The 15,812-nt window shown below is 37.5% G+C and overlaps 1 protein-coding gene across 2 annotated transcripts in view; it reads left to right on the forward strand.

The window, feature by feature from the left end:
• Nucleotides 1-15,151, forward strand: part of ATP6V1A (ATPase H+ transporting V1 subunit A) — a 59,568-nt gene extending 44,417 nt beyond the window's left edge. For both annotated transcript variants that reach the window (XM_029939309.1, XM_029939308.1), the window contains exons 7-13: nucleotides 114-276; nucleotides 794-902; nucleotides 6,308-6,430; nucleotides 6,760-6,874; nucleotides 7,445-7,508; nucleotides 9,535-9,738; nucleotides 14,666-15,151. In XM_029939309.1, the coding sequence (XP_029795169.1) occupies nucleotides 114-276; nucleotides 794-902; nucleotides 6,308-6,430; nucleotides 6,760-6,874; nucleotides 7,445-7,508; nucleotides 9,535-9,738; nucleotides 14,666-14,764 (877 nt within the window). In that variant the 3' untranslated portion in view covers nucleotides 14,765-15,151. The remainder of the gene's footprint in view (nucleotides 1-113; nucleotides 277-793; nucleotides 903-6,307; nucleotides 6,431-6,759; nucleotides 6,875-7,444; nucleotides 7,509-9,534; nucleotides 9,739-14,665) is intronic.
• Nucleotides 15,152-15,812: the final 661 nt, after the last annotated feature.

The raw sequence follows: 15,812 nt of genomic DNA on the forward strand, positions 1-15,812 counted from the left end.
AATATTTCAAAGTGCTTTCTTTCTTCAACTTGTATTTCTGTGTCACTTGCCTACTTTATTTGTTAGTAGTAATTAGCAAGTAAAGCAATCCACACTTTGTTTTCTCTGCTCAGATGTGTGCAGGGAGGAACTACTGCAATCCCGGGGGCTTTCGGCTGTGGAAAGACAGTGATATCACAGTCTCTGTCCAAGTATTCCAACAGTGATGTGATCATCTATGTAGGATGTGGAGAACGAGGAAATGAGATGTCTGAAGTCCTCCGGGACTTCCCAGAGGTCTGTACATATAAAGTTTCAAATATTATTGTAGAAAAAAATACCATTAACCAACTTTTGTTGGCAATCAATAGCTTTGTGTTGGACCTAGAGCAATGCTCTCATTTGTCAAGGATCTTTGAAGGAATTTTCTGATTATATTTGTGATTCAATTTGTATATTCGAGGAAAGGAATTTGAATTTTTCAGTCAAATACTTTAAAGTTTCTCTTTGTGGTCTGGTGGCTTTCAGTTACTGGTAGAAAGATAAAATAGATAAAATGTTTATAGATGGGAACTTTACATTGGCTTTATATGATCTACGAGGTTGCTGAGGTAATATTCCTTTTTCCATGAAATAATGGATTTTATTTATGAAGTGGAAATAATGCACAGTGGGGCAGAGAGGAGAGGTTGGAGTGATAAGGAATATTACTCTGGGAAAACTGATAAGAGGGATTAAATATGGGTAAGTTGTAAAAGCAGGGGCTAAAATGTTCTGTTTGGAAATGGGAGGATAAGAGATTGTTTGCCTCTAGCTCACGATGGAAGTTGATGGTAAGGTGGAATCAATTATGAAGAGGACAGCTTTGGTAGCCAATACCTCCAATATGCCCGTTGCTGCTAGAGAAGCTTCTATTTATACTGGTGAGTATATGAATTGAAATAAATGCAGTTTACATCTATTCTTAAGTTTAAAGCTAGCACCAAACCTTTAATTTTTTTTAAAGAATGTTTCTTTCATTCTAAAATTCTTTGTATGTACAGCCATATTCCTAGCTTTGAAAAAATGTTTTACAAAACTGGGGCGCCTGGGTGGCTCAGTCGGTTGAGCATCCAGCTTTGGCTCAGGTCATGATCTCGTGTTTCGTGGGTTCGCACGTGGGGCTCTGTGCTGACAGCTTAAAGCCTGGAGCCTGTCTTCAGATTCTGTGTCTCCCTCTCTCTCTGCCCCTCCCTTGCTCATGCTGTCTCTCTCTCTCTCTCTCTCTCTCAAAAATAAGTAAAACATTAAAAAAAAATAAATGTTTTACAAAAATGAATAAATAAATAAATAAAAATAAATGCTTTATGTACTATATCTTGAGGATATGTCAGTATAAGATATTTATCGAACTGTCTCAATCTTGTTAATACCATAAAACGATGTTCTCTACTACCATTTTTTTTTCATTACATGTTTTACCATTGCTCTAAACTCCAAATATACCTGTACCTCTACAACTTTAATTATCAGCTTTGGATTATTATATTTTGATGGCTGGGTATACAAGATAAGAAAATCAGTGCATTCATTTGTTACCTGCCATCTTCGCTCCCACTTCTGTCCCTGCTTTTTGGTACTTTTATTTCTACAGTTTCAGATTTATGATACTCACATTCTATTGTTTAATCATGCATACAATATTTGTATTAGCCTTAAACCTAGAGTAAAATGGGGTCAGTTCCCAAATGCAGTCTTTTGCCTATAATTTCTCCATTTATTTCGTGGTTGGCTAAAATCTGACTTGAGTTTCCTCAAGAAAGGCTCAGGGAAACTACATTCTGTGAATTCTTATTTCCTCATAAGTTTGTTTTTTTTCTTACCTTTAAAGGTTTTTTTTTTTTTTTGTCTTTATTTTATTTTTTGAGAGAGAAACAGAATGCAAACAGGGGAGGGGCCGAGAGAGAGGGAGACATAGAATCTGAAGCAGGCTCCAGGCTCCTAGCTGTCCACACAGAGCCCAGCGCGTGGCTCAAACTCACAAGCCATGAGATCATAACCTGAACCGAAGTCAGATGCTTAAACCGACAGAGCCACCCAGGCGCCCTTCTTTTTTCTTTTCTTTTTTTTTTTTTTAAAGTAATCTCTACCCCTAGCATGGGGCTCAAACTTAAGACTCTGAGATCAAGAGTCGCATGCTCTTCTGACTAATACAGCCAGGTGCCCCGCTCCTGCTTTTAAATTTAAATAGTAGTTTGCTTGAGTATAAAGTATTTTGGATCAATGTTTGTTTCCTTGAGAACTTTTATTGTAGCATTAAATGCTAGGGAGAGCTCTGAAGCTGGCCTGCTTTTTTCCTTTTATAGAAGTTTTTTTTTTTTAAACAAAGGAATTTCTCTTTAAATTTAAAGGTTTATGGTGTGCCTGGCTGGCTCAGTCGGTTAAGCGTTTGACTTCTGCTCAGGCATGATCTCACAGTTCTTGAGTTCAAAGCCCTGCATCAGGCTCTGTGCTGTCAGCTTAGAGCCTGGAGCCTGCTTTGGATTCTGTGTCTTCCTCTCTCACTCTCTGTCCTTCCCCCACTCCTGTACTGTCTCTCTCTGTCTCTGAAAAATAAATAAACATTAAAATATTTAAAAAATAAATGTTTAGAACTTCATTAAGATATTTGCCAGTATTGACAGTTTTGATAATTTTTTCCTGAGACCTAGTTACCTTTTCAGCTTATGAACGTGTCTTTTATTTTGAAAGTTTTCAAGAATTGTTTCTCACACGTTTCTCTTCTGTTACCATCTTCAAACTGGACATACTGGATCTCCTTTATTTGTTTTCCTTATGTGTCTTTTTCTTTCGAATCCTTTTATTTAGCCTTTTGTTCATTTGCCCACAGGATAATCAGTGGTTATTCTTTACTTTGCTTGTAATGAAACGTTCATTTCTGTAATGGCTTTATTTTTTTCTTCCAGCTCTTTGTAGAGCTCTGCTGGCTCATGAAACCTCTTTTCTGACCATACTGTATATTCTTTGAAATTTTATTGTGTGGTAAGACACATTATTGACAGTTTCTTTCATTACTTAATCATGGTCACAGTTTTCACCTGTTCTTCGGCACGTTCTTTGACCATCCTCTTCTTTGCTCTTCCATCTTTTTTATTCTTGTGTTTTGTGTAGTTCCCATACTGATGCATATTGATACTATTACTCATCTCTGCAGGAGATGGGAGGGGAGACCGGATTGCTTCATGGCAATCTGTGGAGTTTGTTGTGGAATGGAGTTGTGTAAGTTACTTTGATCTCCTGCCAACAGAAATCTACTGCCACAAGGTCACTTAGAGTGATTCTGTCTCTTCTACCCTGCCTTGCCCACTTTTTCATCACTGTAAGAGTTCCTGCCTGCAGTGGGTTTGTCCCCACCATTACGCTTCTCCCTGATGCTGTACTGGATCCAAGGAATTGCTGCCAGCACCCATTATCCCGGGTGTAGTGTTCTAAACAAAGGATTCTTGGCGTTGGCCTAGTTTTACAGAAGTGTAATCTGAGATGTGCAGCTTCAGGTGAATTCTTGGTTTCTTCCCACATCTGTGTTTGGGTTTTACCTCGTGTAAGCGGCTTTCCTCATTTTGTTGTGGAGCTAAACATGTCCCCTAGTTTTTTGGTAATAGAGTTTGTGTTTTTTATTTTTCTTATTCTCCTTGTTTGGTGATTACTTTTATGAGAAAGGAAAAGGGACATATTCATCCATTATTTTAAGAGAAGAAGCCTACTTACTTCTTTTAAGTGGTTTCCCAGTACCCCTTCTGTATGGCTCTATCATAATCTGTTAATTAGCATCTTTCTGGTAGACACTTAAATTATTGTGTTTTTTTGGTTTTTTGTGGGTTTTTTTGCTATCACAAACCTTGATTCACTAAAACATCCTTATGTGTGTTTTTTACAGTTTCTTTTCATGTTTTGTGCATATGTTTCTTCGTACATTTTTGTAAAGTAAGTTTGTAAAAAAGTAAAATTGCTAAGCATACAACTGTTAATGTAGATTTTAGATTTTGGTAGCCCTTAAAAAGGATAACTGAACAAAAGTTCTGTTTCTCCACATCTTCACCAATGCTAGGTTTTATAACCCTTCCTTAATGATAATTATCAAATACACAGTGAACGCTAATATACTTAGCACCTAGATTTAACAACTAGCATTTTACTATCCCTGCTTTATTAGATACCTATTCAGTCTGCATTCTGTGTCTCTCTCTTTCAAAAATAAAAATAAAAATAAAATTTAAAATATGTATTAAAAAAAAAAGCCAGGGAGCATCTGGCTTGTTCAGTCAGTTAGGCGACTGTCTTCAGCTCCGGTCATGATCTCACAGTTCACAAGTTTGAGCCCCACATCAGGTTCAGTGCTGACAGCTCAGAGCCTGGAGCCTGCTTTAGATTCTGTGTCTCCGTCTCTCTATTCCTCCCCTGCTCACTCTCTGCCTCTCTCTCTCTCTCTCAGAAATAAATTTAAAAGACATTTAAAAAATTTAAAAAAAAAAGATACCTATTCAGTCTGTATTTCTTTCAGCTAGCATCTTTCCTATCTGTATTAACTGTTTGAAAGCAGCTTTCTGTCCATTTTCCTACTGGATAAGAGTTATTTTTCATACTGATTTATAAAAGCTCTTTTATCTGTCATGAATTACCAGTGTTTTCCCAGTTTGTTCATCTTTTGATTTTGTCGGAGGTCATTTGTTTTTGTTTTTGTTTTTTTAACTAGTAGGCACTGAAAACTCTTTGAAGTTTGGTCATGTATCTGTCCCATCAAGTCTCTCTAATACATACACAAGAGCATTAGTGAGTGTTATCACAGAGTCTTAAAGTGCAGCTATGTACGCTTATATAAGTGAGGATCTGATCCTAGCATCAGATTGAAATATGTGATAACTATTATTTTTTAAAGGCTTTTTAAATGTATTTATTTATTTTTGAGAGAGTGTGAACAGGGGAGAGGCAGAGAGAGGGAGAGAGAGAACTCGAAGCAGGTTCCACGCAGTGCTCAGGGCTCTGTCTCATAAAGTCTGAGATCATAACCTGAGCCAAAATCAAGAGTGGGTCACTTTTGTTTTACTATATAAGACTCTTTTTCATTGCTAGTAAATATAAAGGAATCAGGGCATTAGATTTTGGGACTATTATAATTTAGCAACAATTATAAGTTTCTAATTATCTTAGAGTTGCATAGTACTTGGTACTTTCAGAGTGCATTTATACACATCATTTCATCTGATATGTACAAGTAGATAAAACAAAAGTTATTCCATTTTGACAGATTAGGAAACCACACTGGGAAATGAAGTTAGTTTGTAGAAATTAATCACAGAACAGGAACTAAAACCCAGGACTTCTTTCTGTCTAGCTTCTTCTAAATGGTTTACTGTAAGTGATTTAACAGAACAAAACCTGATATACATGGCAGAATGATCTGGATAATTAAGATATTATAGGTGTTAACATTTGTACTTTTGAAAAATAAGCAGATAAACTAATTAGTTGATGTATGTGGTATGTGTATGTGTGATATATGTAGACAAAAGCTACAATGGAAATTAATTTCAGACTTAATTGTCTCAACAAAGAATAGAGAAAACGTCTTCTCCTACTTTTTAAAACGTACAGGTTGGGGCACCTGGGTGGCTGTCAGTTAAGTTTCTGACTTCTGCTCGGGTCATGATCTCTGGTTTGTGGGTTCAAGCCTTGGCTCTGCCTTGGACTCTGTGCTGACAGCTCAGAGCCTGGAGCCTGCTCCAGATTCTGTCCCTCTTCCATTCATGCTCTGTCTCTCTCTCAGTCCCTTTTCCATTCATGCTCTGTCTCTCTCATAAATAAACATAAAAAAATTAAATGTACAATATTTGAATAGGCTTTGGCAACAAATAAATCCAAACTTATCATTGCTCAGGATAACATGTTTTTCAAGTGGTCAGGGGGACTCTTCTTAATTCTGTCATTCTGGGCTGGGACTAAGGCAGAAAATACTCTTCCATTTTCAACTACTGACTTCCAGGGCTGCTGGGAGTCCTGTCCATCTCAGTAAGCCAGAAAGAATAAAGAGCATGGAAGGATGTGTGGCTTGCCTGATGATGAAACTCATTACTTGACTTTCATTCTGTTGTCTAGAGGTCAGTTACACAGTCGTATCTAAATACAGAGGAGGCTAGGAAATATAATTTGGCTATATGCACAGAAGAAGAGGGATTTTGGTGAACAGCTAACCGTCTGCCTCATGTACTTATTGCTTTAAAGTTTTCTTAATGGTGACAGAGTCAGGATTCTACATTACAGAATTGTAACTTGTAATATTCTCCCAATTTAGGAATTACGCTGTCAGAATATTTCCGTGACATGGGCTATCACGTCAGTATGATGGCTGACTCTACCTCTAGGTGGGCGGAGGCTCTCAGAGAAATCTCTGGTCGCTTAGCTGAAATGCCTGCAGGTAAGTCTTTTTGTGGCTTATTATTTTAAAAGGCTGATAGGATTTTTAGGACTGATGAGAACCTGTCTTAATTTCTTTTCACGGGGCACCTGGGTGGCTCAGTTGGTTGAGCGTCCAACTTCACTCAGGTCATGATCTCACAGTTGGTGAGTTTGAGTCCTGCGTCGGGCTCTGTGCTGACATTGTGGGGCCTGGAGCCTGCTTTGGATTCTGTGTCTCCCTCTCTTTCTGCCTGTCCCTGCTCACTCTCTGTCCCTCTCTCTCTCAAAATCTGTGTAGTTTGTTGTGGCATTTTTTAATAAAAACATTTTTTTCTTTTCGCTTTTCAGATAGTGGATATCCCGCATACCTTGGTGCCCGTCTGGCCTCTTTCTATGAGCGAGCAGGCAGGGTGAAATGTCTTGGAAATCCGGAAAGAGAAGGAAGTGTTAGCATTGTAGGAGCGTAAGCACCTCAACTATTTACTTTTCAAAAGGAAAAGAAAAGGTCATATATTTTAAAGAGATAATACCCGCCTCGTCTGAGGGCAGTGGTTCTTAACCAGGAGCTACAGGGGCGCCCGAGGGGCTCCTGACAATGCACACGTCTCGGTTGTCTCTGCGCTCTCTGGTTATTCGCCTTCTCTGGCTTACTGTATTCAAGCCACAGTGTCTTAAGAGTAACTAGAAAATTATAGACAGTTTAGTTAAGATTGTAGAGAAAAACGAAGTGAATATCCATAATCTACATAAAGCCATATGTTCTTAGAGTTTTTCTTCTTTTCTGCTTCATCTATGATTAGAACCATGAAACTGATTATGTCACTCATTTCTTGCACTTTGAAAGCATTCACTAGTTACCATTCTTATTTGCAACTTAGTGTTGATTTTTATTAATATTTGTATGTAAGATTTTCTTTTCAGAGGTTAGTTCTAAGGTTATTTACATTAAAATTAACTTCCAGAAAACTTTTACCTTCATATGCCAGCTACGTTTTCTTCAGCTTTTCTAATGACTTTTTTCTTTTAAATTTAGGGTTTCTCCGCCTGGTGGTGATTTTTCTGATCCAGTTACATCTGCTACTCTTGGTATTGTTCAGGTATATCTTTTCCTAGGATAGTCAGCTTCTGAACTTTCCCACCTCGCCCTAATGTTATCTAAATCATCGTGAAGTTTTAAATTTACTCATTAAAGAGTAGGCAGGAGGAAAGTCTGTTTTAGGAACATTCCTGTCACTGAGAGTTTTTATTCTGTCCATTCATTCTTAGCTCTTTGCCTAAGATTTATAAAATTTAATTTCTGTAAGTGGAAAATATATCCAGAGTAGCAAAGTTTTATTAATGTTAGAATAATACTGCCCTTTTAGATGAGAGTAACCCTAGTTGTAGAAACACATGGGCCTAAATACATATGACCAAAACCCAGTAGAAGTGTCTTTGTCTTCCTAGTATTGTCTAAAGCAGATGATCCTATCAAAGGGCAGCTATTTTCCATTCACTAGTAATTCAGAGACCAGGGTTCCTTCCAGCTTGGGCTCCACCGTCACCTAGAGTGTTAACCATCTGCGTCTTGCTGCCACAAGGGGAAATTGTGGAGAAGGCACACCCAGGCCGTGAACTCTGGGCTCTACTGCAGGCCCCCCACTCGCTCTGTAAGCCACACTCAGATGAGAGCAAAGCTGGAAAGTGTAGTTTCTGCCTACACAGCTGCCTCCCAGTGACAAGGCATGAATTGTAGTGGATAGCTAGCCAACTTGGCCATTAAGACAAGCCTAAATGAAAGATGCAAATCAGGGCTATAGTAAAGAAAATAAATGTCGATATATTCATAAGTATTATATTATTCATGTGAGAAAGAATATTTCCATATGTTTCTGTCAGTGTCTGATAAAAAGAAATGTCAGGCTAAATTTACAGCTCTCAAGATGTTTAACCTTTGCTAATATTTTGAGTTTAAACTGCAGGGAAAGGGGGAGCAAAGTTAAGAATGCATAACATATAGGGGCGACTGGGTGACTCAGTCGGTTAAGCGTCTGACTGGTTCAGGTCATGATCTCACACGTCATGAGTTCAAGCCCTACACTGGACTCTGTGCTGCCAGCTCAGTCTGGAGCTGCTTTAGCTTGTGTCTCCCTCCCTCTCTACCCCTCCCCCACTCACACTCTGTCTTTATCAAAAATAAGTAGGCATTAAAAAAAACCAGATGGGGCACCTGAGTGGCTCAGTTGGTTAAGCAGCCGACTTCGGCCTGGGTTATGATCTCACAGTTTGTGGGCTTAAGCCCCGCATCCAGCTCTGCTCTGACAGCTCTGTACCTGGAGCTCGCTTCAGATTCTGCATCTCCCTCTCTGCCCCTTCCCAAATCTAGCTCTGTCTCTCTCTCTCTCTCTAAAAAATAAATAAACATTAAAAAAAAAATTAAGGGGCAACTGTGTGGCTCAGTTGGTTGAGCATCTGACTTCAGCTCAGGTCATGATCTCACAGTGGGTGAGTTTGAGCCCTGCATTGGGCTTTGTGCTAACAGCTCAGAGCCTGGAGCCTGCTTCAGAATCTGTGTCTCCCTCTCCCTCTCTCCTCCCCTGCTCACTCTGTCTCTTAAAAATAAATAAACATGAAAACAATTTAAAATGTTTAAAAAAACAGAAAACTTTTTAAAAAATGTCTAGAATATATATGAACATTTGGCCTTTGAAAAATGATTGTTAGACTTACTGGGTTGGCCCTTCATGATAGGGTATCGAAGTTAATCAGGATGTTTCCAAGTTTTTAATCAAAGGGAAGAATCTGTTCTTTCTCTGTAGACATTTTCTGGTTCCTCTGTTTTTATTGCACCATAATAAATCTTCAAAAGAATCAACATTTTTTCACTATCAGATTTGCCATACTATTGAGGAAATTCAGATACAATTTGCATTTGATTATATGGATAATATCCATCCTGAAACTAAAAGGAATATATTTTTTAATTATAAGTTTTATTCTATTTCAGTTATACATGTATAATTTGACCAAAAAAATACAGAATTGCATATTTAGGACAAATAGACTTAAAGGCTTTTAAAATTTTATTATTCATTTGTTAAGAAAAATCTTGAATTTGTTTTTGTTTTTTTCTTTTTGCACCAGGTGTTTTGGGGCTTAGATAAGAAACTAGCTCAACGTAAGCATTTCCCCTCTGTCAACTGGCTAATCAGCTACAGCAAGTACATGCGTGCGTTGGACGAGTACTATGACAAACACTTCACAGAATTTGTTCCTCTGAGGACCAAAGCTAAGGAAATTCTGCAGGAGGAAGAAGACCTGGCAGAAATTGTACAACTTGTGGGAAAGGTGAGTGGTAAGTCCCACGGAAGACAGATCCGTGTTATACTGGTGTGTTGTAAGGACAGAGAGAACTATGGATATGCAGGTTTTTACCTAGCAAAATGAGTCCTTATCAAATACTTTTTAAACTAATAGACTGTTAAGATTTTAGAATTTTAAACTAATAGAATATCCTTTATCCAGTAGATATTTGAGGGTCCTATTTATGTTATAGAAGGTAGAAACATGATTATTGTTTTGGTTAACTACTGTTGAGTAACAAACCACTCCAATACTTAGTGGTGTGAATGGTGTTTTACTGCCCGTGGTTTCAGGGCTGATGGGCTGTTGGACATTCTTGCTTGGGCCCCTCACACAGTTGTAGACATAAGGCGCTGAGCCTGGAGTCATCTGAAAGTTTCTTCCCTCACAAGTTTGGTGCCTGGGCTGGGATGGCTGCAAAAGCTAGGAGTTAGCTGGATGTTTCTCTCTCTATGTAGTATCTCCACATGGCAGTTTAGGGCTCTCAGAGAGAGTATATAAAAAAGAGGAAGTGGAGGGGCGCCTGGGTGGCTCAGTCGGTTAAGTGTCCGACTTCGGCTCAGGTCATGATCTCACGGTTTGTGGGTTTGAGCCCCGCTTCGGGCTCTGTGCTGACAGCTAGCTCAGAGCCTGGAGCCTGCTTCAGATTCTGTGTCTCCTTCTCTCTCTGACCCTCCCCTGCTCACACTGTCTCTCTCTGTCTCTCAAAAATAAATAAAAAACGTAAAAAAAATTTTAAAAAGAGAGGAAGTGGAAACCAACAGCCTCTTAAGCTGGTGCCCACAAACTTAAGCTGGCGCCCACAAAAAAGCAGGTAAAAGAGGTTAAATAGAGGGGCTTGCACTTCAAAATGGTCGATCAGAAGGAGTAACTAAATTGTTAGGGCCTTTATATTCTTTTTGATCTTTTATAATACTTAGCATGGTCCTGGTTATGTTGTAGTTGAGAAAGAAACACTGGATTTATTTTTATTTCTTGAAATAGAGCATCCCCATCACCAACCAGATTAGAAGTGGCATGGTTTGGATCTATTATATTTTTGCAGGAGCACCAAGGCTAGGAATCAGAAGGGTTGGATGCTAGTTTTTTTTTAATAATAGCCATTTGACCGTAAACAAGTAACATATTCTTGTGTCTGTGTCTTGATGTTTCAAAGGAGTATGGTATAATTAAATTTAGCCAGATTAAATTCCAGAATTGAATGACTTCTCAGATGGTATCCAGTGCTAATCAGGAAGTCAGAGTTCTCTATCTGACTCTGTTCTTTTTATTATATGTTATAAAGTCACCTCCTAATTTCTTTTCCACAAACAATAGTATTATTAGCTAGCTAGCACATATTAAATACTCATTTTTTATAAATGAAAACTATGGCCCTTGTTAGGAGGAAGTAGAAACAGAAGACAAGACCTTCAGAACCAGACAAAGACAATATAAGAAAAGAAAATCACAGGGGCATTTTGTTTGTGAATATAGATATCAAATTCCTAACACATCATGAGCAAGTAAAGTTTATCTCAGGAATGCAAATATGATTCAACACAAAATCTATTATTGTAACTCACCAGTGTAATTAATGTAATGAAAAAGGGATATCTCAACCAATGTGGAAAAAGTATTTGAAGTTCATTACTTATTTAGAGCTTTTAAAGTTCTTTTACTAAGCAAGGAATGGAGGGGGAATTTGTTAAAGGTAATATACTAAAACCCAGGGAAAACATTTTACTTAATGGAAAAATTTGTGATGCATTCTGTTTAAATATCAGGATTAAGAATGCAAATGCGTACTATCACTGCTTATGCTCAAATGCCCTAAGGCCTAACCAGTGATGTATAAAAAGAGAAAACTTGTAAAGAAAGAGATTAAAATATATTTGTAGATAATGTGCTCATATAACAAGAAAAATAACAGAGAAAGGATTAGAACTAATAAAAGTTTGGTGAGGGTTTCAAGATAAACATAAAAAGTCAAGAAAATGTTTCTATACTAGCGATAGCAGTTAGAAAATAAAACTAAAAAATAAAGTGTTCACAAGGGTACCTACGTGGCTCAGTCAGGTAAGTGGTTAAGTGTCCGACTTTGACTCAGGTCATGATCTCCTAGTTTGTGGGTTCAAGCCCCGTGTTGGACTCCATGCTGACAGCTCAGAGCCTGGAACCTGCTTCAGATTCTGTGTCTCCCTCTCTCTCTGCCCCTCCCTTGCTCACGCTCTGTCTCTGTCTCTGTTTCAGAAATAAACATTTTTTAAAAAATTTTTAATAAATACAAAAATACAAATAAAAATAAGGTGTCCACAATAGTAACAAATCTAGAATGTAGAAATTAATCAAAAATACATTATTGCATCTGTGGAAAACATTTTAAAACTAATAAATGAAACAAAATTTGAAGACATAGACAATCCAAGCTCTTAGATAGACTTATTCCGAAGATAGCACTTTAATCTACAAATGTGATGTGATGCCAAATTCCTGGTTCCATCTTCTGTACAAATTAGTAATCATTCAAAAATTCATTTGCTGTCACTAATACTGTTTTTAAAAAAGAATAATAAAAAGGGAGCTTTACTCTATTGGATATCAATACAAAACATTGTAATAAAAACATGTATTGTTGGTGAAATAACAGACAAGTAGATCAGTGAAAGAAAACAGAAAGGTATTCATGTATATAGACTTTTCATATTGCAAAGATGGTATCACAATTTGAATGCAAGGAGGTTGGATTGTTTTAGTGAGGATGGAAAACTGTTTAGTTGGACAAAAATAAAAATGCATCATTACCTAATTCCACATACAAAAATAGACTCCAGATTAGCCACTTAAGGGTGAACGATGAGACTTTCAGGTTAATAGACGACAGTGTTAAGAGAACATCTCTTTGATGAGTGGTTGGGAAAGGGCTTTTTTAAACAAACCCCCAGGGATACATGTAAGCAAGTAACAAAACAAAAAGATTTTGATTATATAAAATGCAAGGATTTTTTTGTTCAACAAAGGCCTACCGTGGTAGAGGTAACAAAACAGATGACTGATTTGGAGGGAGTTTGCAACATCTAAAACTGATGAACTATTATACGACAGGTAAGTTAACAAGATGACCAGAACTCCCAACAAACAAAAGAAGGAACACACAGATTATAGAAGAGGAAACCCAAAAGATTGAGAAGCCTGTGGAGAAATGCTCAAACAATAATGAAATATGTCATACCAGTGAAAATGGCAAGTAGCAGAAAGCTGGATAACACCAGGTGGTGTGAGGACAGAGAAATGATAGACTGTTAGTGGGAGTGTCATCTGGCCGGCATTGTGGAGACCAGGGACAGACTTGCTTGTATACCCTGTGACTTAGTGGTTCTGCTGCTGGATATTTATCTCAAAAGAAATTCCCAAACAGGTCCTTAAATGGACATGTTTGTGGTGGCAGGGACTTAGAGGAAATCCAGGGCCCTTTACTGGGGGCAAAGATGGAAAATAAAAATAGGGAAGTTGCATACTGTGGAAAATGAGGTATGCAAGAGCTAGAGGCAGACTGTGTGACACACAGCAACATGGATGGATCGGAAAAAATGCCAGAGACGCAAATATAACTACCTTACATAATTTAAAATACTATAGTAAAATAAAATACCCATTTCACATGAGTTTATACACATAAAAACTACACATAAAACATTTTAGTACTTGCCTATGGATGAAGAGGGGATTAAAGATAAAAGAGATTTAAAAAGCAGGAGAAAGAAAAGAAACAGAAGACCTGATCTTTATCTCTAAGGATCTTAGTTGTAAAAAGATGACAAAAAACTAAGTTAAGGGACGGCTGGCTGGCTCAGTCAGAAGAGCATGCAGCTTCTAATCTCAGGATTGAGAGTCTGAGCCCCACATTGGATGTAGAGATTACTTACATTTAAGAAAAAAAAAACCTTAAAAAAAATGCGCTGCATTCCGCTCATAAAAAAAAAAAAAAAGACTAGTTAACTTACTGAGCTTGTCCCTTTCCCACAATTCCCAGAAGTCTTTACCTGTTTGATTAGGGTGATTGCAAAAGTTAAAGCATTTGAGGCAGTGACATTTAAAGGAGCTCTAACAGCAATTCCAGGAAAATAATGCTGACATAAATAAGTACATGCTTATTATAATTTGCATTTATATAGTTATAAACACGATGTAATATTTTTTAAAAGATAACTATTTATGGGATGTATAGATTTTGAAACAAACCTAACTCAAAATTCAGATAATTAAAATAGGAACCCAGGATGTGACGAAGATCGTATTTCAAAACAAAAAGAAGAAAATCAATTTATTTGTATACATACCACGTTCATAGTAGCACCTGTTCACAGTAGCTAAGAGGTAGAAACCACCCACTGTTTTTTGATTAAAGGATAAACAAACTATGGTGCATATGTATAAGGGAATATTTTCTATCCTTAAAAAGGAAGAAAATTCCAACATATGCTACAACATGGATGAACCTTGAGGACACTATGTAAAGTGAAGTAAGGTAGTCACAAAAACACAAATATTGTATGATTCCATCTAAAACAGTCACATTCATAGAAACAGAAACTAAAATGGTAGTTCCTGGGGTCTGGGAGAGGGGGAGAAGGAGAGTTGCTATTTAATGGGTATAGAGTTTCAGATTTCAAAGATGACCGGTTATGGCAATCTGTTTCACAACAATGTGAATTTACTTAACACTACTGAAGTACACTTAAAAATGGCTAAGATGGGAATTATGGTTATATGGTTTTTACCACAATTAAAAAAATCAAGCAGTTATAAAGTGAATTTATTAACAATAGGTGATTGTGTATTGATTATATAGTTGTTTCCTTAATTGGTTATAATCACTAATCCCACATTATGGAAATAAATTTCTAAAAATATATATTTTTTTCTCTTTTAGGCTTCTCTAGCAGAAACCGATAAAATCACTCTGGAAGTAGCAAAACTTATCAAAGATGATTTCTTACAACAAAATGGGTATACTCCTTATGACAGGTAACCTATCCTGATTTTCTTTTTTTATTTGAGGACTTTCTATTGGGTTTTGAAGAAAGCTACCTCCACATTAGAATTCTTGTTTTCGGGGTTTTTTTTCAAATGCAGACACAACTCTGACCCAGTATATGTTTCTCTGGATTGTGATAGCAAACATCTAACGATCTAATATGTCCCCTTGCCTTGATGTTGCTCATCTATGCAGTTATGACAGTATTTTCACTCATCACCCAGCCATCTTTAATTAGATTAGATTGTGGCATAGTGAGCAGAACGAGGGGATCGTTGCCTCCTTCGGAAGCTTTTCTCAACACGACTTAAAACTGCCCGTGCTTCTTCTACGCTTTCTCTAAATTAGCATGCCCTACTTTCCTGCTTCATTTCCCAGTAGATCTAGTCTCTCTCTGCCAGTCTCTGTTAGATGTCCCCCTTGTCTCTGCTTCTACTGTGGCTTATTTAAAGTCTCCATTTCTTTTATTTAAAAAAAAAATTTTTTTTTATGCGTTTATTTTTGAGAGAGAGAGGGAGACACAGAATCTGAAGCAGGCCGCAGGCTCTAAGCTGTCAGCATAGAGCCCGACATGGGGCTCAAACTCACGAACTGTGAGATCATGACCTGAGCCAAAGTCGGACACTTAACCAACTGAGCAACCCACATGCCCAAGTCTCCATTTCTTTTAAACTTTGATAATATTGAGCCCTTTTGTCATGGGCTAGCTTTCCTCCCTCAGATCATATTTGGACTGAAGAAGGAACTGAACAAATAGGAAGATTATGAGAATGTAGGACAAGCAGAAAACATGGCAATATAAACAGCCTCAACAATCTATATCAGGAACTTAAGTTCTGGCCAGCCAGACAAAAATAACTCAACCAGGAGAAAATTCTTTGGAAAGCGTAATACAGAATGCGCATGAAATTGTGTATGCAAGTGTGTTTGAATGTGTCAAGAAGTTGATAAGAATGCATGTGATCCAAGCTGAATATTAACTTGTGTGTCCTCATGATTAAAGGGTATGGGTAAGTGATTAATGGGGGAAGGGACCACTGTT

This window comes from Suricata suricatta, chromosome 5, assembly GCF_006229205.1.
Source record: "Suricata suricatta isolate VVHF042 chromosome 5, meerkat_22Aug2017_6uvM2_HiC, whole genome shotgun sequence".
Taxonomy (NCBI): Eukaryota; Metazoa; Chordata; class Mammalia; order Carnivora; family Herpestidae; genus Suricata; species Suricata suricatta.